Source organism: Sus scrofa, chromosome 15, assembly GCF_054392235.1.
Source record: "Sus scrofa isolate SSC_HxYL_T2T_F1_AM1 chromosome 15, Sscrofa_HxYL_maternal_Yorkshire_Landrace_v2.0, whole genome shotgun sequence".
In the NCBI taxonomy this organism is placed as follows: Eukaryota; Metazoa; Chordata; class Mammalia; order Artiodactyla; family Suidae; genus Sus; species Sus scrofa.
In genome coordinates this window covers 115,328,805-115,351,311 of record NC_139397.1, presented here as the reverse complement: position 1 = coordinate 115,351,311, position 22,507 = coordinate 115,328,805, and the positions used below count along the sequence as shown (strand labels likewise).

The 22,507-nt window shown below is 40.6% G+C and overlaps 1 protein-coding gene across 7 annotated transcripts in view; it reads left to right on the top strand.

Moving 5' to 3' along the window:
* ANKRD44 (ankyrin repeat domain 44) overlaps window positions 1–22,507 on the top strand; it is a 342,621-nt gene that overhangs the window by 236,694 nt on the left and 83,420 nt on the right. For 3 of the 7 annotated variants that reach the window (XR_014830016.1, XM_021076238.2, XM_013984363.3), the window contains exons 11-16: window positions 3,064–3,146; window positions 4,327–4,390; window positions 6,463–6,531; window positions 7,644–7,784; window positions 9,426–9,506; window positions 13,507–13,618. Coding sequence is in view for 5 of the 7 variants with exons in the window: in XM_021076238.2 (XP_020931897.1) it covers window positions 3,064–3,146; window positions 4,327–4,390; window positions 6,463–6,531; window positions 7,644–7,784; window positions 9,426–9,506; window positions 13,507–13,618 (550 nt within the window). In the remaining 2 variants the exon portion in view is untranslated. Of the gene's footprint in view, window positions 1–3,063; window positions 3,147–4,272; window positions 4,391–6,462; window positions 6,532–7,643; window positions 7,785–9,425; window positions 9,507–13,506; window positions 16,538–17,366; window positions 17,488–22,507 lie in introns of those variants that run through there. The other 4 variants (XM_085000280.1, XM_021076233.2, XR_014830017.1 and 1 more) reach the window with 3 other exon arrangements.

Genomic DNA, 22,507 nt, shown 5'->3' with positions numbered 1-22,507 from the left:
GAACTATTATGTACTTGCCAGAGACCAAATAGCTAGCTCATGGCAAAGCCAGAGCTGGAACCCAAAGATTCTGACCCCTTCCCCATAATCACAGTGTTTTTTTTTTGTTTTGTTTTGTTTTGTTTTGTTTTTTTACCATGTGTCCTAAAGGAAGGCTCCAGAAAAGACTGGATGTAGAAAGGGGTGGCCATGTCCCCCCGATGCCAAGGGGATGCTTAAAAGGACTGATATACTCTAATGGTGCAGCAGCCCTTTCCTCACTTCTGACGGCTCTCTACAGTTTATTCTGACCTCATTTATCCTGAAATAACTGGGTAGGAGACGCCAGCTAACAGCTAAATTAGAAATAGCTAATAGAAATGTGTTCCATTAATTTTATGACTGGTCGAATAAATGTAGCAAATTAACTGCAATTGGTCTCCCCTTCCCTGTAATTTATGCACTGTTAAGTTTACTGTTATCTGACATCTTTGTTTCGTGATCTTCCTGGATGTATACCTGAAGTCAGAGTGATGCTTCTATTTGACTAAGACAGCCAAATCCTGTTTCCTGAGGTTTTACGATCCTTCCCTTATAAGAGGTTTTATTTCATAACAATAAAGGGGAAATTTTATTTTGAAATACATGAATCATTTCTGAAGTGATTCAGAGATTTTGAATTCTACTTTTATTTTCTTTCTCATCTTGGCCTGATATTTATTTATTTTCTTTTTGAACCATAGCATTATATTCAAGTTCAAATGCCAATAGTACTTGAGTCTAAATTAATGTATTTTTGAAATCTACAAGGTAGTGACTTTTTATTAACTGTGGCATAAAAAATATATATCGAAGAGAATTATTCCTAGGCCTTTTAGAGTTCTGCCTCTCTTACCTTCTCAGGTTTATAAGTAGCAGTGGGGAAAAAAATGAAATCTTTAGGTAATGTAGAGAGTGACAAATTATCTAAAGACGATGGTGTTAAATAGTAAGGTTGGTTAGAAGTATTGACAGTCAAGTCTATAGAATATGTTGTAATACTGATGTTACTAAACTATCTCATATTTTTATGTTTTTCTTAATTGTTTTCTAGTAGAGTTTGATGCTTTTTTCTCTAGTTCACTGTATTATTTAGTATAAAGATATATTATCTGATACATACTATGAGTCTGTACTAGAAATTCAAATATTAAAAATACTAAAAATATTTATTTTTCATACATATTATATATTTGTGTATGTAAATGTCTATATATAATGAATGAGGAAGACTCAAAGAAATCTTGAAAAATCCATTTCTTAGGCCTATTCTTCCAGGGACTCATAGCCATCCTAGAAAATATTCTATCCATTTCTTCATGCAAATATCCAGAAATATTTAATCATAGATTTTTGCCTTAAGTCCTCCAAACAAAATGGTTAGGTAAAAGTCATATTAGCTTGAAGTTCCATTTGGTAAAGAGCTTTTAAAATATGCTATACATCCGAAAAAAATGAGTATGTTTCATTGGCATCAGGAGGGAGCAATATAAATAGCAGCATAAATAAAAAGCTTCTCTCCCATCCTCCAACCTTCCCTCCTCCTTTTCATGAGTTTCAAGGTTGTCACTGATGCAATTGCTTTTCAGAATTTTTTTTTTTTTTTTTTTGTAAATGATGAGAGAGGCAATTACAAGCAGTTCTCCGCATGACACTGCCCGGAAGACGGGCAAATTGCATCTCTTGATGGATGCCAGCCATTATATACACTGGGCTGGAAATCTCCATATAGGGAAAGGAAAGCGAACAGAGGGAAGACCGAACAAAAACACCAACAAATAGAAGTTTTCAGGAAAAGAGAGAGGTGGTTAATTGCTGGCAGACGTGGATTTTGCAGAATGCTGAATACCCTGAATTATCTGTGAATATTCTATAGGCTTTCACACACTCGTGCACATCATAATAACTTTTGAGAGAGCAAATAAAATTCATGTATCTGAAGCTTAACAAATTCAAGTCATAGGTATTTTTTTTAATTCAGTATAGACTCTGGGAACGGGCCTCTTTGTGCCAGGGGGAAAAACTCAGGTGATTCGTGCTGCAGATGTAAATATATATGGTCTCATCCTTCCTGCGGTCTGCAGAGGATTTACACAGTCTGAAATATACTATTTGAGTTAAATGAAGTGTGGAAAATGCTCACTAATGTTATAAATACTTCTAAGTACACGGGAACCTCCCGATGATGCTGTTTATTATGAACTACAATTTGGCATGTGACTTTGGGTCCTTGTTTGAGAAGTGACAGGCAGGAAGAAGGGGGATTTAATTCTAGAGGCAAAAAGCACTGCCATCGGAAGGCTGCCTGTCCCTCAAGGGATCATTCTAGGAACTGTATTACGGAGGGGGATCAGTCTAAAAAGTCCTATTCTAGATTCTTTCTATAATAGCGTTAGGGAAAAATAAGCTAGATTTATAAAATATATGCAAGATAATTTTAATTATTTTGTAGTTGGTAGTCTGATGTGGGTTAATGTGTAGTATAAAAGGCTGTTAGGAGGATGAAGTTTTACTTGCCAAAAATAAACATTAGTTTTTATTCTCATCTAAAAATTTGTTTTCAATAATACAGCCATTATTAACTCTTAGCAAAGTGCTTGGCACCACATAATAGGTCAATAATAATTATTTGTTTATCCAACTCAAGGAATAAACAGGTTGCTTTTCAAAGTTGAGAGTTTATCAACTTCTTGTCTCCAGCAATTGGCGTAGTAGCTGCTGCTTATAAAGCATTGAATAGATGAATGAATGAATGGGATAAAAAATCAAGAAAGAAAAAAAGTCACTTCAATGCTGAGTCACTGTTTATGTGAAAGGTTTTCTGAAAAATATATGTTCCTATTGTTATGTGCTTTTAATTGTGGTTTAGGTCTAGGATTTTATTATTTTAAGGTTGAAATGATGGCATAATGATTTCCACCAGGAGTCTCTAAGCAAGATCTCCTGGATTTCATTTTCATCAGAGAACTTCTAGAAAGGTCATCGTCCTTCTGCATGGATCCTGAGATCTGTTACCATGAACGGCTCTGTTTGTTCCCTCCTCAGGTGTGGAATCCATAGCATGTTCCCCTTACATTTAGCTGCCCTCAATGCTCACTCTGACTGCTGCAGAAAGTTATTGTCATCGGGTAAGTAATTCCATTATCACGGATGAGGCTTAATGTGTCCTGTAAATGAGCCGTGTGGCTTCAGGTGTCTGGTCAGAGTGAGTGGCTGCCTGTGCTTCGTGTCATCCATTACCCGACGTGGCAGGATGAGCTGTGTCCACAGCTAACTGCATGTGACAGCTCCCAGAAGTTCGTGGTGTGGAAGCTGTTTGAATGTCAGTCTTCCTGCCCCAGAATGAGGGTCCTATCTGTTTATCAAGTTAAAGCTTGGGTGAACCAGAGGGAGAGGCAGACAGGGATGGCCATAGCTAATGGGAAGTTTGTCACAGAAGGAGAAAACATCTTTGAGGCTTAAACTGGTGGCATAACATTTCATATTTTTCCACAAAGTAAAAAGGCCAAACCCCCTACATTTCAATCGTAGAAAATGTCAAATTACCACCCCACTCCGTGGGCTCTGAAAAATCTCTGTGGTTGATACCCCTCCAACCAGGTTTCATTTTTATTTTTTTCAATGCGGGCCTATTTGGAACCAAGAAATTCTTTCTGGTTTGGAGCTTTGCTAATCTTTCTTATCACTGCTTCTGCCAACCTCCCTGTATTAAGAAGTTCCTGGCTTGCAAAGGTGATAGAGATCTGTAAGGCAAAGATTGTTTACGAATTAATTCAGCAGATATCCCAGAGGCATTTTTTCCCCTTTTAAGTTCTTTACCTATGGTTGATTCTGCTTTCACTGCTTTTGGCATGTTTAAAAATAATCCCTGCATGAAAGCATGTTCTCCAAATCTTAAACCAACTGAGAGCTAATAATACACTTTAGAAAATACCTCTTCCAGCATGTTAACGATTAATCCTTTGCCTTCCATGTTTTTTCCATGTGTTCTGTCTGCCTGTCTATTGCCCTACTTATCTCAAATTGGTTTCATAAATTTCTATCCTGGGATTGAAATATGGGGCTGTAGTTCACCCAGGGCTGAATGTGAAAATAAATTCTTCTCGACTTCACTGTTCTTCCTATAAAATTGCCAAGCTTGAGCAGTTACCATTCGTTTCCATGACAACTTCTTTCTGACTACAATGGCTTGCGTTCTGGTTTTTCTACTAACTGATTTTTCTGTCTCTGCAATGTTTCTTGTGGTTTAACTAGGACAAAAGTATAGCATAGTATCCTTGTTTAGTAATGAGCACGTGCTGTCTGCAGGCTTTGAAATAGACACCCCAGATAAATTTGGAAGAACGTGCCTTCATGCTGCTGCTGCAGGAGGGTAAGTAGTTAGCAATTTTAGTTCTTCTCTCATGGACTTAATTCATCATAATCGACTTAAGTTGTCTGTGAAAGACAACTTCTTTAGTAAAAAGGGTAAGAACCATTTCTACCAGTACCAGATATCACTATGTTGACTTTTCAGGTTATTCAAGGGTTTGTGTTTTCAAAGAAAAATTGTTAGCCTGTCTCACATAGGAAATATTTTTTCTTTTATTTTTCTCTTCTCTTGCTGTCTTTTTGTTTCCTTTTCTTATTTTAAATGGTAGGTCTTTAGCCTATAGAATATATTCTTGCTTGGTACCCCCTCCACCAAAATAAAATAATTTGAGATTTGTTCTGAAGTTTTTCCTCTTTTGTTGCTGGAAAGTGGGTAATGATCAGGGAAATCCAAAGATTGAGTTAATTCATGTTCATTCACAGACATTTGGTCCTCATTTCGAAACTGATTTTTAAGTTCTTATAATGATAAATGCACAAAAGTCAAGAAAAACCAAGGGATGGGCAGGAAGTGACTTAATCCTTGCCTTTTTTTTTTTTCCAAGTTGTAAAGAGAATTTTTCATCAGATACTCTTTTTCATGGCAGTGGCATATTGTTGATATATGACCACACATTGACCAAACATGGCTTCTCCGAGACGGCCTTGTTTGGGTAAAGTGCTGGTTCTCAATCAGTTTCCTAGTTTGTAAGGAGTGGCAGTGCTTCTCCACGTGTCATGTGTATATGACCAAAGGCATTACCTATTCAACAGAAGTGGATTGACTGTGAAGCTTTAGGGCTCCTTATTTGCATGGGTCCCTTCCAAAGTATATATCTAGTTTTATATTCATAATTTTGGTATTATTATTATTTGTTTTGTTTTGTTTTGTTTTTTGGGGAAAAATCTTTATTTCTCCTATTTTATTTTATTTATTTATTTTTTTGTTTTGTTTTTTTGGGGTATTATTTTTTTAAAGGAACCTCCTCCTTCTTACCCCAGTCCCCCAAATTATATGAGCTTCCTGAGCCGTCCTACTTGGATCTGTCTCTGTCTTTGATCCTTTGGCTTCAATCAGTAAGAGACAGGTGCTTTCCATCAATCGATGTTTTACACCAACACATAATCATCTCAGAAAGTTCTTATATTTTATGACTTAAACAGCTAGTTCTCTTAGAAAAGTGGCTATAAAGGTGGAGGTGGGGTGGGGAGAGCGCTGCTCACGTTTATCATTAATAAGGTCATTTTTCTTATTTAAACAATAACAAAATAATAAATCCTAGGTCACTTCTTAGCATCCCAGGTTTAGAAAAATGATGGATGCCCTCATTTTAAAAAAATGTATATCAGATCTTTACAGAAAGTGGCAACAAACCATTTTGGATGCATGCCTGAAACTCCTATTAGGATTAATATTTAGCTATATGCCCTTCAATAGGAAAATTCACTTCGGTGGGTCCTTTTCTCTCTACTAAACATGATTTATTGCTTCTACAAATGACAAAGAGGCTTTGGAGGATCACTACGCTCCATTACATCATTTTCAGCCTTGGTTCGGCACATTCATTTACCTAGATTATCAAGACAGGGAAATGCAGCTGTTTTATTTTCCATTAAGGAGAGTCTGGGTCACAAATGGTTATCATAGGGAATCCATTCTACTGTGATAAAAGGTAATGCTCATCCATTCAGGCTCATCGTTTAAAGGTGACAAGAAATTATTATAGAGCTAAGGAGTTGTGTCCTAAACTCTTGATGGTTTTGAAAGAGAATTTGAGGATAAATGATGAAACCATCACTGAAAGGTTTAACCCTGTAATAATCATTAAATTCTTTAGTCATGGGATTGAAAAGGTTCCATTAAGCCCTTTAATGTATTGATGTATTCGCTTTGAAAAAGGAATTGTAACAGGAACTTTAGATCCTTATGATATGGCATTACTCTAATCTGTTCAGGTTATGTTTGTGTCAGCAGAATTTAAAGCTAGAGCTCTCATTTCATCTGGGCCTGCACGCTGCAGAAAACAGATCTTTCTGAAGATAGCCCAGCGGTTGACCTCTACCATCTTAATGATGTTTTCCCTGTCTTTCTAGTAATGTGGAATGTATAAAACTCTTGCAGAGCAGCGGAGCAGATTTCCATAAAAAGGACAAGTGCGGGAGGTATGTAAACAGGGAACTCTGCTTCAAGTGCTTAAATAAAAGGAGTGGGGAGCAGTCCATCTGGAAATTGCGTTCTGTTGAAATGGTAAACGGGGAAGCTGGCTGGGGAGATTCCATCCTCAGAAGGAAATCCCTTCTTGCAGCAAAATGAAACACCAGCAAAGCAGGCACAAGCCACAAGCAAAACATCTTCTCTCTCAGCTTCTGTTTAGAAGTGCCCATATATATATTTATCCACTTGGAAGATTATATCTATAAAATACATAATCTCATACATGGACACAGTTTAGAAAATTCTGTTTGTAGCCCTTCCAACCCAGAATTTGGTCACAAGGCGTGGAGCATTTTATTATATTCATTGAACATTTCATTGGGGATAAATCTTTAGACACATTTAAAACATGAAACACACACACAACACCAGTAGTCTCTTTGGCTATTGGAATGGGTCATAGAATTTTTCTTACCTGAATTGTCTCCTGTGTATCTAAATCATGCCTTAATACCAGGTGGTAGAGGGAAGAAAACCACATGTGAAGAAGTAGAGGAAGTGAGGGCATGATGGAGAAAACCTCAGGTCATTTAGTTGGAAACAGCATTGGACTTACCTAGGCAAGAAGAGAGAGACTGTGTAAAGATAGACAGGGTCTATCTTGGGGAGGTCTTCCATTCCAAACGGAAAAATCAAAGCTTTGTTCACTAGGGAAGACTGAAGGTTTTAGTACAGGATTGTCATATGTAGGTTCTTGGACCTTAGAAAATCCAGCTCTTCATGCCAAGCAGAAGTTAGATGGAAACTGGATTAGAGCAAAAGAGACCAAGAAGAATGGTATGGCAGAGGTCCAAAGGAGCAGTAATGTAGACCCGAACCAGGAGAGGCACTAGGGATGGAAAAGGAGAGATCCACAGGTGGGTGGCCTTGTCTGAGGCCACTGTCTTTGTAGCCTCGCTTGCAACTTACAACGTCAGAGAAAGGCGTAGCCCCTGGCCTCCATGCTCTGAGAGCCTAAGAGCTTTCCACACTCCTGGAATACTGCTGTTGGTGTTAAGGCTGATGATGGGGTTCTGTTTTTCAGATGGGATAAAATCGTAAATTGCTGTTTGTTTTTCAGGACTCCTCTGCACTATGCAGCTGCGAATTGTCATTTCCACTGTATTGAGACATTAGTGACCACAGGGGCCAGTGTTAATGAAACAGATGACTGGGGCCGTACTGCTTTGCACTATGCTGCTGCATCAGACATGGATAGAAAGTAAAGAAAGCCTTGCTCCTGTTTCTTCTCAGGGTGGGCGGTGGGAGGGAGGGTTTGCTCAATTGTCTTCATACTGCCTCACAGAGACTGTGAGTGAAGAATCTCCCTCACCCAGACCCAAAGGAGTTAGAATTGCTTCATCCCGAACCCCAGGTTTCCCATTCTGCTCTCCTTATGTTCGATTAGTGTGTGTCACTGCACAATTACTTCTCTTCTCTGTTCTGTGGCTTGAATGCCAAGTGGAGCTGTCAAGCCCAGGTTTTCAGTTCATTCAAAATCTGTCGTAATTTATTTTGTCGCATACTGCAGTTTTCATCATCACCACTTACATGCTTCATTTGCTGTAAACCATTGGTTAATAAATACGTCTTGTGTCAAAAGTATCCATCTATGCGTAATCCCAGGAGCCTTCAAATGCTGCATCAGTATTTGTAAAACAGGCACTATCGTTCCAAATCTGGAGGTGAATGCTCCTTCGAGAGCTGTAGGAAAAGATATTGGTTGTCCTGATCATGTTTGGATCCAGGTGGCTAGGAATGGTTAGCAGAAATAAGTAAATCAGTTCGAGGGGAAAAGTGGGGGGGAGAGGTGCCCACAGTTGGGAGATTGTTCTCAAAGACTTGAGGATGGGGCTTCCTTCATAGGAATACTTTCTAGTGACCCTGTTTGGGGAACTGTTGAGTTATTTGCTGCCCTGGGCTATGGAGGTGCTTCTGGGTCAGTGCTAACTCCTTTTCTTGTAGAGCAGTGGTTTTCAAACATTTTAGACAGCGTCCCACACTAAGCAATACAATTGACTTCATGACCCAGTACATACACTCACATATATGTTTTTTATATGTGTGTGTGGAAAATGGAAACAAAAGACTTCATAAAATCAGATTTGCTTTTACTATGTATGGTGTATTCTGATATTTTCTCTTTCATTTCATTAAAAAAAAACCCTCCTGACTGCAACCCACAAAATTGATTTTATAATTCACTAATGGATTATGATCCGTATTGTCACAGTTTGGAAAACACTGCTAGTTTTGCCTCTTCATATTCATATGCTGCTGGAAAGTCCAATGGAACCGCAGGATCCCACAACCACACGTGTTATTAATTCAACAAACATTTCTTGAGCATCTACTGTGTGCCAGACCCTGTATGCTGTTCACTTGGGATAGAACAGGGGGTGGGACACACATATACTTTGTCAAGGGCTAGAAAAAGAATCCTGGACAGTGAAGAATTGCTCTGGTAGATGAGGGGTGACTCGGAACCCATTCTTGGATAAATGAGATGCTGAACTGACAAGGAGGCAGCAAGGAATGTGGTTGGAGTCAGCGAAGGTTAGGCTAAGTCACTTCTCTTTACTTGGGGAGTTTAGGATATTTCTGGAAGGGTGGGAACTTGATTGCTGTCTTAATCACTGATACCTGCGTAGAAGCTTTAGGAAAGTCATGTTCTCAATTGGATTTCTTGGGAGAAAAGAGATTTGCTGGATGGCCTTGGAGAGACCCATGTGCATTCTCTGTGAAGAATCAGTAGTGCTTTTTTCTTTTGGGTTAGGGAAAAACTTAAGATATAAATTGCACCAAGATCATTAGCAACAATGCCATTAATTGTAAATTTTTTTCTTTCCCTTATGCTGAGAAGTAAGAGTCTCTTAGGAAACGCCCATGAAAATTCAGAAGAACTTGAAAGAGCCAGAGAGCTGAAGGAAAAGGAAGCTGCACTGTAAGTTCCTTCTCAAGCACAGGGAGCAGTTACTGATGTTTTGTCTGCTGCTCTGAGTTGCCACATGGCCCAGCCTGACTATTTTGGGGTTTCACCTGGGGTCTTGCCTTTAGAAGAAACCGTTCTTTTAATATATCCTTCAATTATGCTATTTTCCTACAAGTAACTCTTTCTAAAATTGAAACCTTTGCCGTGACCATCCCTGTGACTGGTCAGCAATTTTTAGGACCAGGTGTCTTAAATATCATTTCTCACTCTGCTGTGTATCATATGCCTCAGGAGACATATAAAGCCTCCTTCAAGGCCTTAAGCTTGTTGCCGAAATTCGGCCTCTGTCTGCTGGTGCCGAATTGAAAAGCAGAGGTAGAGTTTGGGGTAAAGGATTAAAAAATAGCTTTATTGCTTTGCCAGGCAAAAGAGGGTCACAGCAGGCTAATGCTTTAAAGACTGTGTGCCACCCCCACCCCCATTTAGAAAAAATTGCAAGGAGTTTTGTAGTAAAAAGGAGAAAAACAGGTTTTCAGATAGGAATCAGGATTGGGACAAACATGCATTCTTTTTTGTTTGGGGGAATCTTAGTCATCAAAGCTGGAGTCAGGAGATGTTTGTGATGGTGGTCTTCTGGGTTATTGCCTCGAATAATAACCATATTTGCAAAAAGGACATATTGATCAGAGACTGGAACAAACTAGGAAAGTTCCTGAAAAACATCATGTGCTAATAATCTTTTACCCACAGGCAATGATGCTCAGGGTGCCTAATCTTTAGTTTACAGGTGATTGTATTTAGGGTACAGTTAAGTCAGGGAGAAGGACAAGGAAGGACTCTTAGTAGTTCAGTTTTCAAGTATTCATTTCTAAAAGAAGCATAAGGAATATAACTTTTCTCTTAGGTGTATAAGATGTCGATATTGTCATGTGTATTCCTTGAGAGGGGACCAGGACCCTGCCCCAAGGCTGTACTATTGTTGCTTGACTGTTCCTCCCTTCCCTGATCAGCAACTGTCAGAACCTGTCCCTAGGAACTCAGGGAAGGTCATGGCGGCTGAACGAGGCCCATTTCCTAAGAACAAGAAATGGGGGACACAGAAAGGCCCCTGCGCCCAGAAACCCCACAGGGCCGTGTCCGGTTTCAGGCTCTCCTTTTGTTACCTGGGGATAACTATTGAACAGAGGCTATAAATACATATTTTGAGATTTACCTGTGAAACACACCCTCTCCTCTTCCCCAACACACACACTCATCAACTTACACACAGCCCCCTGCTCCCTGCAGGCAGCAGCTCTGTCCCACCTCATCCCACCCTCTCCTCTCCACATCTGACAGAGGCTTAGCTGTTACTGTGATGGTGCTCGAGTGCCTGCCAGCACTCAGGGATGTAGAGTCATGGGACACTCTCATATTTCGTCCTCCCACAGTCCTTCCTGCCCGGGAAGTCACCATGAGAAGGTTGCGCTCTGCCCAGTATAGTGCCCAGCAGGTAGCTGGTGATCAGTAACTGTTTGTTGAATGAATGAATGCATGAGTGACCAGTGCCCCCACGTTGCGTCCTTCCCCATGAGACCCAGTGGATATAGAGCGCTGAGGGTCTGCACACACACAGTCCTCAACTTGGTTCTTCTCTCCTCCTGTTGTCAGAGGAGCCAGTGTCTCTGTGACTTGAGTGCTTGTTTCCATTCTGGTCTTCCCACCATCCACTGGGCTTTCCTCCTGTGTCCAGACCACTGCAGTGGAGTGTGGTTAGAGTGAGGCCCCAATGCAGATTGTGGGGACTGCTACCAGGGTGGGGACAGGAAACACAGCTGTGAGTAAAACAGAATAACCAAGATTTTGCCCTAATACTCTAAAATTAAAAGAAGGATATTCGAAGATTGTAGAATTTTACACCACCTTAGCAAATGCTCCCTTCTCCAGCAAAATGCAAGCTTGCCCTGGGCCAGAGCAGCGCTAGGACAGCTGATGGAGAGGGAGGGATCAGGAGAGGCAGGGCAGAAGGGGACCAGCCTGCCTGAGAGCTCCATATGCAATGAAAAGCTACTCCCCTTGTCCATAGAGGTCGCTGACCTAATGCGCATCTCTTGATTTTGCAGCTTAGGTGTCAAATTTGCTAGTCAGGGCAAGAGAAAAGGCAAAGCATTCCCAGTTAAAACTGGAATTCAGGAGTTCCCAATATGGCTCAGTGGTTAATGAATCCAACTAGCATCCATGAGGACACAGGTTCCATCCCTGGCCTTGCTCAGTGGGTTAAGGATCTGGCGTTACTATGAGCTGTGGTGTAGGTTGTAGATGCAGCTTGGACCCTGCGTTGCTGTGGATGTGGTGTAGGCCGGCAGCTGTGGCTCTGATTTGACCTCCAGCCTGGGAACCTACCTCCATATGATGCCAGTGCGGCCCTGAAAAACAAACACATAAACAAAAAAGAAAGAAAAAAAAAAACTGGAATTCACATTCCCTTAAAAACAATGTGGAGACTATTCAAATTCCGTAGTATTGTTTTTATTTCTAAGAGTCCTGTCGACAGCTATAGTTCATCTCTATTTTCCATTAAATAGCTCTCTGGGAGTTTTCCCAGTGTTTTCCAAATTACATATTAAACTTAATCCTTTCAGAAGCTAGGGGTTTTGTGTCCACTAGAATGCTGTTCCTATTGAGTGATTTTATTTCAAGAGCCAAATGCAGTTTAAAATGAGTCACACCTGGGATTCTGTCCACGGGCATTTAATTACGAAAATTTTTTTAAGAAGATTTCCTTTTAAGGTACAAATCACCAAAGACAGCATGATATATCAGGACTCCGATTATAGTTTGATTTATTATGGAGCATGTTGTGGATAAATCATGTGACATATAGGTATTTGGCTTTAAGATTTTCTCTTTCGTCAGTTTTTCTAAAAATTAGAATGTCTGCTTTAATATGCGTCTCTATGCAAGATTTATTTACTCCTTCGGCCTTATGCCAAAAGATAGGGAAATGTCATTTGAAGGTTTCTGAGTCCACTATAAAAATTTTCCATTGAACGTTCTTATATAATGTGCAGGCTTCTATTTAGAATCTTATAGTTTCTATTTGCGTATGACATTGAATCAGCCTGGCCTCGTAAAGGACATGTTTGTCCCACTGTCACAGAAATAAAACTGAACTTATGGAGCAACTCTCCTTGTCTCATTCTTCCCTCTTTGACCCAAGATTGTGCCTTATGCAACAGACTTTGAACAAAACACATTTCATCTCATCCCCAAGTGCTGTGTCTTAGAGTCACAGCTCTTTGGTGAAGGGGGACCCACGTCTCTTCCTTTAATTTCTTGCAAACATGGTGTTTTTTTTGTTGTTGTTTGTTTGTTTTGTTTTTTTCCTCAGAAAAATTACCACTCTGTCAGAAAAAAAGTTTTTTAAGATTCACTATTTATTATTTTATTCTCGTCTATATTCCTGACGGCATAGTTTAAGCCTCTTTCTGTAGAGGAGGTGACTGAATTCATCTTTTCTATTTTAAAAATTCTTTTCATCTTTTCATTGTTTAGGTTATTCTTCGGTTCTTTCTGTCATCTTCTTTTTTTACGTTTCATTTTCCAACCTTTTCATCTCAGCGTCTCCAATAGGAGGTTAAAAATAAACCCCTTCTCTTGAGGTTTATCCCGTTGCAGTGCCCTGACCACTTCTTTATTATGCTAAGAACTTGTCTTTTGAACGTGGAGCCCTAAAACTTATTATTCAGTAATCTTGATGACAGGCAGGTTCCATACCTTAAGATGAGAAGGGAAAAAACCTAATTACCCTCTTGTTCCTAAAGCCTTTCCTGAATTCGAGAGTGGCTTTTTTAAGCTAAAGTAAAGATAGCTGCAGAAAACACACATAAAACCTCATTGCTGTAGGATTTTTAAAGAAATACTTCAAGTCCCAAACTACTTTGTGAAACATTGATCAGAGAACATTTACATTAATTGTCCCTTTTGGTCCAGAGATATTTTCTAAAATAACGTCTCATCTTTTTACTTTCAGATGCCTAGAGTTTCTGCTTCAGAATGATGCAAATCCATCTATCCGGGACAAGGAAGGTTACAATAGCATTCATTATGCTGCTGCCTATGGCCACAGACAATGTCTGGAATTGGTAAGCTGTTTTGTCTTGTTTTGTTTTCTCTAACACACATATATACCCAAGCCTGAAAATACTGGTCTCTTAGCAAATACCCTCACTGCCTAATTAAGTCCCCACTAGAAATCCGCTGGAAGATATTCTCTGGTAAGTGATTAAATGGTTTCCCTTTACCATGTGTAGACCTCTTTATTCCATTCCTGTCATCCTAATCTCAAGAGCTAACAATTGACTCTTTTCCACGTTAACTTGAGCAAGGAATATTAAACCCCTGTATGGACACAGTTTGTATTTTGGCGATTGTTTGGATGTATCAGTTAATAAGCTCAGGATATATTTCCGGAGTCATAGCACCCCAGCATTCAATATCGGTGTCATAAGATGACTTACATAACTGTTAGGTATATGGGTTTGTCACAGTCCAACATTTGTAGTTTAGGGAAAGAAATTGGCGAGGGCATGGCAGCAGAATTTACTGGAATTTCTAAACCACCCCCAAATTTCAAACTTATAGTGACCAAAAAACACTTGATTTTGGGTCTGAAACTCCTCTGTTGGTATAGGTTGCAATGCAAACTTAAATGTCTGTAGGGACAGAGTATAAAATAAACAAGTGAAGCGAACCCAAGTACAGGACAATAGGGAGTGGTGGGGATTGTGGCTATTAGGGAATATTTTGTCTGAGGGGAGAAACCACTAGTCAGCTGCAGTTGATTGAGACTGGGTGGTGCTGCATACCCAGGTTTGCTAGAACTCTAGTGTTTCAAGAAGAGAAGCTTCAAATATAGACTTTTTATGTGAAACTTCCTGTTTTGAAAACTAAGCGGGATAGGAAAAAAAAAAATATGTGTTTGTGGCTGAATCCTGCCTGCAGCCCATGGTTTGCCATCTTCCGAGTATCACCCTCAGTTCAGCTTCACTAGGATACCTAGGGTATCCCAACTCACTCCCTCTCTTCCAGAGGACTCTCTTCCTTACTGGATTCCAACATTTTCCCTTGTCCTTTTAAAGGAGAAGTCTTACTTTTCAGAGTTAGTTGAAAGTGTGTTTGGGGAAACCATTGCACCTCATCTGCTGCACAGTTTATTGACAAAGGCATGAGGCAGAAAGCCTGTGAGCAGTGGTGTCAGCAGCTACACAGAAATGATTTAGTGACGCCCCAGTGAGTTCCTTTACCTTTGGCCTTGCTTGCTTGGTTTTAAATGGTTCCACTTAGGATTATTCTTGCTATGTTTCTTTTAACTATGAATGTAGGAAAATGTTCATAAAGGTCAGCCAGTTTGGAAATTAAAAGGTGATTATTCTGATGGTGTTTTTTTGTGGCATTTATGGGTGAAGGTGGACCTATCTTTATCACTCTTGAAGAGTTCCAAGTCTTCTTCTGAGGTTTTTGGGGATGCCTACATTTTCCTTGTTTGACTTTAGGGCGTGACTTTTTTCTCCCCTAGTTTTGATTCCATTGTGGAATCAATTCCAGTAAATTCTGCTGCCATGCCCTCTTCCAGTTACAGTAGCTGCATTACAAATCGTCCTAAAAGTTAGTGGCTTAAAACAATGGTAATCATTTTTTCTCCCTCACTGTGAATCAGGAATTTAGGAGTGTCTTAGTCAAAAGTTCTAGTTACTCACCTATGGGATGACAGACAGTGTCCAGGACTGGCATGATCTCAAAGGCTTCTTCTCTCATATGTCAATCATCCAGGTGGGAAGATTTGAATCGCTCACATCCCTTGGGCCTCTCTGTCTCCATGAGGTTTCTGTATGTCGTTTTCTCCAGCATGGTGTTTTCAGACTGGCTGAATATCTTCCATCGTGGCTGAGGGACCAAAGGCATCTGTTCTGGGAGAGAGTGGGAGGGAGTGAGAGTGAGAGAGCAAGTGAAAGAAAGAGAGACCATATTACCTTTAATGGTCTAGCTTTGAAATTCACGCAGGGTCATGTCTCCTGCTTCTCTTCATTGCTGCGGTCACAAAACCTGGAAAGGTGAAACATACTCCACCTTTCAAAGGGAAAAGTGTCAAAGACTATTTCAGAATCACGCAGTTCTAGAAGAAGATGTAGGAAGCTAGTGATTTCCACAGCCTTTTGTTGTGGGGAGGTGGAGGGGACTGCACCGCAGCATGCAGAAGTTTCCAGGTCTGGGACCAAGCCCCAGCCACAGCAGGGATAAGGCTAAATTTCCAACTGCCAGCCCACCAGGGAACTGCTCCAAAGCCTTTTATGAGATGGATTTTATTGTGCAATCACAAGAGGCCAAGGGCAAACTCTCATCTTACAGGTGAGCAAACCAAACCACAGGGGACTTCACTGTGGTTGTCCAAAGTTTTAGCTCTGGTCAATGGAAGAAGTGGGACCATGAATCAGGAGTCCAGATTAGAACAAAAATAATGTTTACCACACCATGTTGCCTTCCAGGGCTGGTCAGAGCGCTTTCACCATCCAAGGCTTTTCAACATGGGGCAAAACCTTGGCAGGACTTGGTTAAGGTATAAGGCAATGTCACTTCTGCCTTCTACACCTTTGAGACCTATTAGCAAATAGCATTTGTGTTTAGATGCCACAAAAGAAAGCCTCCTCACAAAGTGTGCACACCTGTGTGTGTGCACGCGCACGTGTGTGTGCATGCGCGTGTGCCTGTGTTCAGTGGCAAGTGAGAGTATAACAGTATAACTGTAACTACCCACATAAGCCTGCATTCCAGAGGGTCCTTAAGACACAGCTGTCTTTAATTGATTTTCTCTATGAAAACCATATGTCATAATTGGACATATGAACTTTTATTTCAAAGTTTGTTATTACAGTCTTGCTAACTTGTGCTGCTTTAAAATGCTTTGTTGAATTATCTTTAATCCCATAGTCTAGTAACTCTGAGAATGATTATCTTGTAACACCTTTCTATGTAAGTAATACATTGCACGTTATTTGCATCTTTCAGGAAAGCCTTTCAGGCCATTTTTTCTGTTATCAAACAAAAAGACTTTCTATCCACAAGAAGGTTTCCCAAGTTCTGCCTCATAATGAAATTACTCCTTCGATTAGATAACACTTGCTCGGTGTGGTTTACAAAGAGATGATGCTTCTTGTAATTATAGGACATTCAGAAGCAGGTAGGGGGAGGGGAGGTATTAATTGATTTTAATTTGTGCTGTCAACTGAAAAGGACCCGATTACCAATATAAATTGGCGTAAATGTCACCATTGTTTGCTTTTAGGAAAGAACCTCAGTGGATCATTTAATACAGATGGACTGGAAATTGTTCTTTCTATAGTTGGATAGAAGGTTCTATGTATTTCCATTTTGGAATGCATCCTGAAGTTCCTCCACTAAGCAAAGATCCTAAGCAGGCTATAAACATTCTTGTACCCTGCTACCTCCCAATCAAAACAAAATACCATCCTGGGCTCTCTCTGGGGAGTGACGCCATACAGATAGACCAGTGCAGGTATCTTATCCCCATGGCTAGCTCACTCAACTGTGAATGGTTTGGGGTGTGGGTGGGCCCACCACCAATGAGGTTTATTGTGTGTTCATCACATGCCAGGATTTTTGCATATTTTATGCCATGTAATTTTTTTTTTCTTTTGGTTGTATTGAGTTATACTTGACACACAGCACCATATAATGTCAAGGTATATAGCATGGTGACTTGACTTACACATATTATGAAATGAATACCACAGTAAATTTAGTTAATATATGTCATCTCATATAGATGAAGGGAGGAAGGGAGGGAGGGGGAGGGAGGGAGGGGGAGAGAGAGAGGAAGAGAGGGAGAGAGAGAGAGAGGGAGGGAAAGAAAGAAAGAAAAAAAGAGAAAGAAAAGAAAGAAAGAGAAAGAAAGAAAAGAAAAGAGAAAGGAAGAAAGAATGAAAAGAAAAGAAAAGAGGAAAAGTTTTTGCCCTTGGGTCGAGAATTAAGCTTGTTCTTGGTACTAGAATTGGGCTTTTTGAGGGACATCTTTTCTAATTTAAATGCTCTCTTTCACTAAGACCACAAAACCCTCATATTCCTTAAAACTCCATCTCTTTAGGTGTGAAATGCTAGGAAAGCAGACCAGACAACCAATACACACTAGGAGGTACATGTCTAAGACTCACCACCGCAGTGTCTGTCTTCTCCCTCATCTTGTGACGCAAACACCCTCGTCCTCCTAGGGGTTATCCTTTTTAACAAGCTGGTCCTGATTCTGTGTGAGGGGCTGGGATTATGACAATGAAAGACATGGTTCTGGAAAATCTCAAAGGCTTACTTGAGCCTCTTGAGCAAAAAGTATGCCTGGAGACCTTTCTTTCCGTCACATCGCTAAGTCTTCTGTTTTTGGCCTGTGGAAGGAATGGAAAGAGTAAATGAGTATTTGTGGGCCCCGGGCCTTCTGTACCAGACCAGGGTCTTGTCCTTTGGGAGCTGGAATGGGATTAAAGAGGACCAGTGGCCATCAGAGGCAGCCATTTGTGAGGTTGGTAAAATTTGTCTTTTTGCCTCTTTTCCCAGAGAGCAATTACTATGATTATGCATATCATTAAATATATACATCAGTTTTCATGCATATTTTATTTAACTATGACAGTTCACTTAGTGTTTTTTTGTTTGTTTTGCTTTGCTTTTCAGGGCCGCACCTGCAGCATATGGAAATTCCCAGGCTAGGGGTTGAATCAGAGCTACAGCTGCCGGCCTACACCATGGCCACAGCAACACCATATCCCAGCTGCATCTGCAACCTACACCACAGCTCACAGCAATATCTGCTCCTTAATCCACTGAGCAAGGCCAGGGATCAAACCCGTGTCCTCATGGTTACTAGTCAGGTTCATTACCACTGAGCCACAACGGGAACTCCTAACTTAGTGTGTGTTTATTTGGCATCCATAGTTTGTGGCTCCTGCCTGTGATCACCAACTTAGAATTTATAAACCATACTGTGTGTTCAGACTATTTTTGCTATAATCAAAAAGAAGCGGTTGTTTTCTTTTTCTTTCCCTTAGATAAAGTTGTCTTGGTGTCATTCCATGAGCAAAAAACATCTAGAAGGTAGGATGCACCCCTTAGCCTTGATAGAATAGCCAAGGTTCAGAATTCTGCCAGGTCTGCCTACTTGGGTCAGTGTTCTCAGCTGGTCTTGATCAAAGATGTATATTCTGTGTGCGCAAGCAGAAATTCTGCCCACAAATATATGCGGAGAGCTGTGATCAGTCATATTCAGTTGGGATCAAAATATCAAAGTGGAATGGAGGAGACTTGGCTAGTAAAGCATTTTGTGTCTGAGTAAGACTTTTGTGGAGTGGAGGAAGGGAGTTGGCAAAGAAGAGCCCATGCCTCCCTTTTCCTTTATCTGGAATGCGTTCTTACTGACTGCGGAGAGAAAAATCAGAGTCATGCCCCTATTTGGAATTTGTGAGTTTATGTGGGCATACTCTCTTTCTTTTATGACGTTAAAGACTTGTCTGTGAAAGAAAGATCTTTGTGGCTTTGTTATTGAAATAGAAAAATGTATGTGCCAATGTAATTACATAAATTGCCTACAGAAATTTCAAGAGATTGTTTGAAAACTCTAGGCCCCTGATTAAATTCAGTCCAAGATTTTACCATGCCAAATCACTCAGAATTTGGCTGCTTCCCTGGGACCTTCTCCTTTCACTGCTATGAGCTGACTTGCATTTCAACTGCAAGAGTATACGGGGGTGACAAATGCCCCTGCATGTATATTCCAGGAGTTTCTGGGATTCTCTGAAGACAACTATATCTTAGGCAACTGAACACTGAAATGACACTGCTTTTAAATGCTTCTTGTGTTTGTCACAGGACTTTAGGAAGCTATTACCACCTGGCTCTGTTTAAGATGTACTTACACTGGGAGTTTCTGTCGTGGCTCAATGGTTAACGAATCCGACTAGGAACCATGAGGCTGCAGGTTCGATCCCTGACCTTGCTCAGTGGGTTAAGGATCCGGTGTTGCTGTGACCTGTGGTGTAGGTTGCAGATGCAGTTCGGATCCCGCATTTCTGTGGCTCTGGCATAGGCCAGCGTCTACAGCTCTGCTTTGACCCCTAGCCTGGGAACCTCCATATGCTGTGGGAAGTGGCCCTAGAAAAGGCAAAAAGACAAAAAAAAAAAAAAAAAAGATGTGCTTACGCTGGCAATGTCTAATTAAACTTCTCAAGACTAAGAAAGGGGGATATAGAAGAGAGGTTAAAAAAAGGGGGGAGCTACTTAGCAGTCAGTCGGAGACAATATGAAAACCCAGTGAACTTGAATCACAGCCCCAATTAAGTCTCTGATGGCTTTTTTCTGTCCCCAGAGGTACTGCGAAGAGATGGACCTGGGAGGGTACATGACCTCTCGGCAGGCAGACTCCCGGTGGGCAGTGGAAACTTCAACAATGCTAGGCTTGTTTTCTCTTCTAGTTAATTCAGTTGAAGAGAAGCATAAAATCTTAAGGGAAACTCTCATTAAGGGAGAGAAGACAGCTATTTTGAAGCTGTTGGCAGCCTACTCACTGCTATGAATAAAAATGTAAGCCCACAAATTTTGAATCGGAGTATGAATGTGAGTCTGTGTTCAGCACAATAGAATAGACTGTATTTTGTGACAAAATGTTGCATTTGTTTGTTTGTAATAGAGGGAAAAAGAAAAAACTTGCTTTACCATGAATGAATTTGGCAATTGATGAAGGAACCATTCAATAGGATGTACTAAAATAAACAGTTTCAGGAGTTTCTGTCATGGCGCAGTGGAAACGAATCCGACTAGGAACCATGAGGTTGTGGGTTCAATCCCTGGCCTCGCTTAGTAGGTTAAGGATCTGGTGTTGCCATGAGCTGTGGTGTAGGTCGGAGACATGGCTCAGATCTGGCATTGCTGTGGCTATGGTGTAGGCTGGCAGCTGTAGCTCCCATTAGACCGCTAGCCTGGGAACCTCCATATGCTGCGGGTGCGGCCCTAAAAAGACAAAAAAAAAAAAAAAAGAAGTAGGATTTTGTTTGTTTGTTCATTTATTTATTTATTTATTTCTAGCAATTTCAGTTTTACCTTCAGTTGAGGGCCCAGGATGGTGGAGCCATTGCCCCCACATGTCAAAATCTGATTCTAGTTTTCAACCCATGGCCCTCTTGCCCATTTAAGAGGTCGGAGACCAGAGAGCAGATTTCTTTAAAGACAATTCTGCTTCACATCGCATCATCACTCCCTTTCTTCCTCAGCAGGGGGGAAAGGATGCTTTCTCCTGACCCCAAGCCCAGTGAGAGAAGCTTCAAGGAGATTGCTTGGACATCTGATATGTGTCCCACACAATTTAGGGGCTGAATGGATTGGCATGTGGTAAATGTAGACTGAATGGCTCTGATCAGAGCTTGCTTGATGGGAAGTGAAATAAAAAGAGGGCTGTGATTGAGAAATACTCTACTCCTCCAACCATAGGTCAAGAGTGTATGTTTCCCAATGTACAAATGTGAGCCAAGGGTTAGAGCTGGCCTGGAGTTGGATGCTATTCAAGGAGACTGCCTGGAAATGGGGGGAGATGCAGGATCTGGGGAAGAGGGGGGCATTCGATCAGAAAAGTTGGGAAGTTGTTGGAGAATCTAAATACGCATCTAAGAGACAGTTTTAAACGTCTGACCCAGGCAGAGGCACATTGCCAGAACAGTACCAGCTAGTAAGATCATTGTCCCTGTCCCCCCATGTCATCCTTTCCCCTCTCTTTTTCAGTTCTGGGGGAGGCAGAGGCCACCAAGAGGGGAAAGGAGGAGAAGTCCTAGTCTGGGAAGAGAGAAATCAGCCTTGTCTCCTTCCCCATGGGGGAAGGCAGAGAGAAACTTCAACATCAAACAGTGTTCAGAGTTTGGTTACTACACGGGAACAGACTTTTTAGTTTCTGGCATGAAGTTATGTTTGTGACTAAAATGCCTGGAGAACTTTTTTGTTATTTGTCGGAGATTTTATCTGAGGTGGCCTAATAAAGATTATATCAGGCATAGGAAAGGGAGAATAAAGTTACTATTTGATTAGACTCTATGACTCACTGGTTCAACACAAAGTCACACACTTAGTCATTGTTTGATGGAAGAGTAACACTCAGCTCTTAAGAAAAAGACACTATTATTCTTTAAATATACGTGACTTTAGCTATCTACTTTTTAAGACATAGGTTCTAGCAATGCCAAGTACTTATCAGGTACCAACTCGTTGAACAAATAAATTACACTTGTGAATGATAATGCTTGACTTAGTGATAAAACATAAATTAAATGCTAGTTTATAAATATTACAGTGACTGTCTTGTTAGGAAAGTATTTCACAGAATCATAGGTGAGAGAGAAAATGAAAATATACTTTTTTGTGGCTTGGCCTTTTCTTTTTTTTTAATTTTTTTATTACTCAAATGAATTTATCACATCTGTAGTTGTATATTGATCATAACAATCTGATTTCACAGGATTTCCATCCCACAGCCTAGGCACATCCCCCCACCCCCCAAACTGTCTCCTCTGGAGACCATAAGTTTTTCAATGTCTGTGAGTCAGCATCTGTTCTGCAAAGAAATTCAGTCTGTCCTTTTTTAGGATTCCACATGTCAGTAAAAGCATTGGATGTTGGTGTCTCATTGTATGGCTGACTTCACTGAGCATGATAGTTTCTAGGTCCATCCATGTTACAAAAAATGCTGGTATTTCATTCTTTTTAATGACTGAGTAATATTCCACTGTGTATATGTACCACATCCTCTTGATCCATTCCTCTGTCGATGGACATTTAGGTTGTTTCCATGTCTTGGCTATTGCAAATAGTGCTGCAATGAACATCAGAGTACATGTGTCTTTGCGAGTCGTGGTTTTCTCTGGGTAGATGCCCAGGAGTGGGATTCCTGGATCAAATGGTAGTTCTATGTGTAGTTTTCTGAGGAATCTCCA